Source organism: Anticarsia gemmatalis, chromosome 23 (genome assembly GCF_050436995.1).
Source record: "Anticarsia gemmatalis isolate Benzon Research Colony breed Stoneville strain chromosome 23, ilAntGemm2 primary, whole genome shotgun sequence".
In the NCBI taxonomy this organism is placed as follows: Eukaryota; Metazoa; Arthropoda; class Insecta; order Lepidoptera; family Erebidae; genus Anticarsia; species Anticarsia gemmatalis.
The window spans coordinates 4,237,921-4,244,060 of NC_134767.1; the positions used below are offsets into that span (position 1 = coordinate 4,237,921).

Here is a 6,140-nt window from a genome sequence, read left to right on the forward strand (position 1 = left end):
CGATGGCTTTCATATTATTGTGAAATTGTCTTGGTCTTTTAACACGTGTCCCTGATAGTTTAGCTCTAACCAATCTATGATCTGTGTTAAAATTAAAATTTCTTAAGATAGACAGGTCCTCAAAAACTTTTAAGTTGTTAGACATAACATAGTCGATCTCGTTTTTATGCCGGCCATTAGGAGATATCCATGTCCATTTCTTTGATGGTTTCTTTTTGTAAAAACTGTTTATAATGCTTAATTTATTTTCAATAGCAAAGGACACCAATCGTGAGCCGTTTTTACTTCTATTGCCCCATCCGTGATTTCCTACGGTATATTCTTCTCCCGTTTTCTGTGTGCCAATTTGTCCATTAAAATCTCCCATAACTATTAGGTTTTTTGATTCATTTGCAGCAGTTAATTGTAGGTCTGCGTAGAATTTTTCAATTTTTGATATGTCTTCTCTTCTATTGGATTCAGTTGGCGAATACGCCTGGATTATTGACCATATTCGGTCTTCTTCACCATCTACAGGTAATAGAATGTTGAGTAATGCGATCCGTTCTGAAATCCCTCTTAATTCCTGTATGTTTTTGGCGAGGTTTCTTTTGATCATAAAGCCGACACCGTATAATCCAGGCGTCTCCCCAATATGGTAAAGTATGTATTTACCATGGTCTTCAATTCTTTCCCCTAATCTTCTCACTTCGCTAAGACCAATTATGTCCCATTTTATTTCATCCAATGCTAATTCCAATTCTTGTAGTTTTTCAGTGGTTCCTAATGATCGACAGTTTAAAGTGGCGATATATATATCGTTATCGTTACGTTTCTTTTTCTGGTTGTTTATCTTTAGAGGGTCGTGGTCATTTTCCCCCACGAGGACCAGTCGGCTTGGGGGAGGTTGGTAGTTTCTGTATGTTTGGTTTTCTATATTTTTGTGTTGTTTTGTTTCCCGGTTGCCGATAGTTAATTGTTATTGCCTATTATCCGCCTTGGGGCACGAGAGAGAGTTGGATCTGCCTCTCATCACATCAAAGGCGTTGCGCCTATTTGTATGTGATGGCGTCCAGACTTGCTGTTTTTTAGTTTGTACGTTATCACCCGGTGAATAAGCTTCTCCCCTTTTTCTTTTTTCGTTACTTGCATTATTTTCCTTTACTACGAGCTTATCGTACCTGAGATATGCGAAATTCCCTTTTATCCTTTCCTCTTTCAATTTTGTTTGTAACATTTTCCTCTTCTCCAATACTTCTTTAGAATAGTCTTCTGTTATATACAGGGTGTCCCAAAACTCAACGATAATCCGAGACAGGATGAAAGGCCAAGTCATACCGGTTATAGGAAAAATAAAAAAAAAATTCCATATCACTTAGTTCAGCAATAATAGACACTTTTCAAAAAAGTTCAAATTCCACACCCTTGGTCGCATTTTCAAGTCCTGTGATCACCAATGTCACAATTTCGCTAGGTTTTTTTGAATTTCGTGATCTTAATTAAATATGCTATTGATCGTATAACAAATTAATGCACAAAACATTGTTAATTTAATAAAAAAAGTTAAGTTTTAGTGAGTCATCTTTCTCAATAATATCGTTAGTCAACTTTGACGCTTCATACTGAAAAAAAAATGTACTACACTACCCTTGGCAAGTTATTTCAAAAGTTGGCGCATTTAATCAAGATTTGAAAATGGTATCACACTTGCCACTTTTCTTGCAATTAAAAATTTTATTTTTATTTGAACGAAGAGTATCCTCGCAAATGGATCGGACGCAGTGGTACAATTGTATGGCCTCCTCGTTCTCCCGATCTAAATCCAGTAGATATTTTTTACTGGGAATGCATAAAAGAAAAAGTTTATTCGAAATCAATACAAAATCTATCAGAACTTAGCCAGAAAATTGACACAGCGTCAGAGGAAATAAATGCAATGAATTTTGATTGACTGGTGCAAAGGTCTTTTGTAAGGCGTTGCAGAGCCTGAATTCATGCTAGAGGAAAACAATTCGGAATTACTTTAGTTTAAGGAGAATAATTAAATAAGATCGATGGTTCGTTTATTGTTTTTTTTTTTAATTATTATAACCTATTATGTTTATTACATTAAATATTTGTTATGGACTGACTCAATTACCTCTTTACTAAAAATAATTGCTTTCCTCTGGCACGAATACAGGCTCTGCAACGGCGTACAAAAGATTTTTTCACCAGTCAAGCAAAATTCCTTGCATTTATTTCTTCTGACGCTGTGTCAATTTTTTGGCGAAGTTCTGATAGATTTTGTATTAATTTCGAATAAACTTTTTCTTTTATGCATTCCCAGTAAAAAATATCTACTGGATTTACATCGGGGGAACGAGGATGCCATAAAATTGTACCACTGCATCCGATCCATTTGCGAGGATACTCTTCGTTCAAATAAAAATAACATTTTTAATGGCAAGAAAAGTGGCAAGTGTGATACCATTTTCAAATCTTGATTAAATGCGCCAACTTTTGAAATAACTTGCCAAGGGTAGTGTAGTACATTTTTTTTTCAGTATGAAGCGTCAAAGTTGACTAACGATATTTTTGAGAAAGATGACTCACTAAAACTTAACTTTTTTTATTAAATTAACAATGTTTTGTGCATTAATTTGTTATACGATTAATAGCATATTTAATTAAGATCACGAAATTAAAAAAAACACAGCGAAATTGTAACATTGGTGATCACAGGACTTGAAAATGCGACCAAGGGTGTGGAATTTGAACTTTTTTGAAAAGGGTCTATTATTGCTGAACTAAGTTATATGGAACATTTTTTTTATTTTCCCTATAACCGGTATGACTTGGCCTTTCATCCTGTCTCGGATTATCGTTGAGTTTTGGGACACCCTGTATATGTCTTTCAGATTTTTCCGAACTCTCATTATCTCAGTTTTCTTCCATGAATTGACAAGAGACAGCAAAACCGGTCTCGGTTTTCTGCCTGGGCTTTTCTTGCCGATGCGAAAAATTTGATTTATTTCAAAATCCCCAATATTTATATTTAAGTCTTTATTAAATATGTTCTTCACCACTTCTATTAATCCTGTCGTTGATTCTTCTTCCTCTTGTAATCCAAAAATAATAATGTTGTTTTTCTTCTTATCTCTTTTCATATATTCTATCTCTTTCTCAAGGCTTATTACTTTTTCCTTTAAATCTTTATTTTCTGCTATAATAGGCTTTATTTTTTCATCCATTTTTTCCATGACTGAATTAGTTATAGACTCCTTCAGTTCAAGCGTCTGTTTCTGCATTTCAATTTTCATTTTCTCAAACAAGATTTCGAATTGATCTTCCATGTTTAAGTTTTAATTTTTGCGTAAAATGAATCGCAGCGGTAGAAATTTTTCGTGTTGGCAACACCGACGCAATGAATGAATGATATCGATCCTGTCAAGTTGACTTGACAGTTGACAGTGTCTACTAATGTCACAATCAATTTCTAACCTCACTTCGGTAATCGTTGGTTTTTATAATCAGTTTTTCTTTTTCTCACATTCACTTTAATTGCACTGTTAGTTAATATTTACACAAGTCCACTACACGTTAAGATTGTGTTTTCAACTATTTATCGTGTCCAACAGTTCGTAAATGATTTTTAATCACAATAAGTTGGAGGATCTGTACTACAACGATGTTTACGCTTCGAGCACCGGAACCGGTTTCCATAAGGACTTAACATTGTACTAATAATAATAATAATATGTTCAATCAGTTAACGGTCTCTGCCTGCCCTCAAGAGAAAAATGCGAGATTTCTAGTATGTTTATATGTAGGACCGATTTATCTGTTAAAAAAAATCTAAATTCATACAAATACACTTACATTCCCCCAACTTACAAAATAACCCGTGTCTAGTCGTGACCTTCAGAAAACATGAAAATCCGGAAATACCCAGCTCAGGATCGTCATACGAAAAATAAAATAAATGGCATTCGGAAAACATCGGATTAACGGGTCACGAAGTTAATAAAGTAAGAAGCTATATAATATATCATGAAAGATGCTCGGTCAGCTACATCCTCTAGACTATAATTAGACTGATATATTGATTTATTACATACTTATTCTTTTTAGACAAACAAAAAAACCTCTTTCTCAACTTAAATTTCCTCTTTTATTATTAAAGCACCTACTTCATTCAATCTCTGCATCACCCCAAGGTAGACTGGCAGAAAATGCCTTTGGCATTAAGTCCGCATTTATACAAATTTTGTATAAGAAGCATAAATAAAAAAAAAAGGTAAAGTATGAACAAGATACATGCATACTATCACGCCTGTTATACCAAAAGACGTAGGCAGAGGCGAAGAAAGTACAACCGCGGTTTGTCTCATGCAATGTTAGTCCCATATAATAGAAGAGCCTGTTGTCCTATACCAGGCATGTTACTTAAATCCAGGCTACTATTAAAATAAATTGTAATAGAAAATACCAGTAATACGGGAATTGAAACCGAGACCTCGAAATCAGCAGTAATATACTACCGACCGCGCCACAGGGGCAGTCAACTCTCTTATTCTTTTTATAGAAAGATTTTGGTTAGTTGTGTGATGGATACGAAAAGTTTTAGTTAGTATTAGTTCAGATGTAGGGCAAACAATTTTGTTTTTCATATGTTGTAGGTCTCGGGTGTTATGTTTGTTGGTACTGATATATTATTCCCAGTAGAGATCTTTCTTAAGTTATATGCTAGACCCAAAGTGATTGACCTCAAAAAAAACAATGTTCAATTTTGCCAGTTTGTTCACAATACAGGGTAATAGATAGATCACGCTTTTTTTCCAAATGTGTGACAGGGACCGAAGTAGACCACTAGTTTAAGCCACCTACTTTCAGTTCTATTTGATAAAATATACGGATCAATCAAATGTTAAAAAAATGGTAAAAATCAATCAAATAATAAAAGCCCAGGTACCATATAGGGCTTCCAATTTGTACCAACATAGTGGCTAAATCACTACATTTTAAAACATGGTCCATCTCATCATATTACGTCAAAAACCCATCAGTAAAATATCTGAATAGTCATTTGAAGTTTTGATTACCTCATATGGGAAATGGCTGCGGAAATAGGTACAGGTGGCGCCACCTATGACCGTCCGTATGTTCTACATATTCAAAGTTATAATGGCCGTAGGAAACGTTTCAATGAAATGTGTGACGATTCTATAACGATCTGTTGGTGCATTTCGAGAATGTTCTATTTGAAGTAGATTGATCATGTCATGTTATTTTTATTGAGGTGATTGAAATAATAATTAATGTACTTAATTTCTTATAGAAGTTCTTGTAAGAAGGAATGTTTCGTGGTAAGTTACCACACGGTAAATTATGTGCAAACAGACTATACTGATATAAAAATAATGTTTTGGATGAATCAAATTGTATTTGGGTGAGGTACATATTATAATTATGTTTATTTCTCTCATATTTTATGTATCTATAGTAAAACTAGATAACTACTTTCCACAAAATTCTTCACAACTCCTCAAGATTATTAACCTAGATTAATACTAAAACTTCTGGCCTATATTCAACAAATTCTTTACAAATCGCAAAACTATGTCTCAAACATCCAACTAATTATTTCAAACTTACGAATTCTTACATAATTGTAAGGGAACCAGAAAATTTGAACAAAAACTATGACTTAACTTGGCCGAGTGCCACTTGAGAAAGTCAGGAACAATGTGTTTGCTTACGAAGCGAACTTGGTCAGGAAAGATGGCTAGAGGAAGTACGGGCCACGGGGTCGCCGCAAACATGGCTGTTACTAACAGTTTAATTGTATTATAGACATGTTGATTGATACTGGTCGGCCTGGTGACGTCATTGAGTCTGACTGGTAACAACTTGAACTACTATAGAAAGTTACAATTTGATCAGAATATGATGATTTTTAGAATAACCGTAGTAACGAGAGACACAAAAGCGATTTTAGTGTCGAGTACCTAAAAATCTAATAACACAAAATTCTAACGTTAAACGTAATTGCACCTATTATGAAATTATTGAAACATTTTACTTTGAATCTTTTAAAATTCATGTCTAGCAACACTTAAGGATTACTTACTAATTAGGTAATCATAAAAAAAAACAAAAGAATCTGATGAGCATCTTTC

General features: G+C 34.1%; 1 protein-coding gene across 1 annotated transcript; it reads right to left on the reverse strand.

Annotated features, from left to right (window-relative positions):
- Positions 1 to 947: 947 nt before the first annotated feature.
- LOC142983115 (uncharacterized) lies at positions 948 to 3,624 on the reverse strand. Its single transcript, XM_076129951.1, has 2 exons — positions 2,862 to 3,624; positions 948 to 1,276 (listed from the first exon to the last, which is right to left on the reverse strand). The coding sequence occupies exons 1-2, from the start codon at positions 3,312 to 3,314 to the stop codon at positions 959 to 961; spliced, it is 771 nt and encodes a 256-aa protein (XP_075986066.1). The 5' UTR covers positions 3,315 to 3,624; the 3' UTR covers positions 948 to 958.
- Positions 3,625 to 6,140: the final 2,516 nt, after the last annotated feature.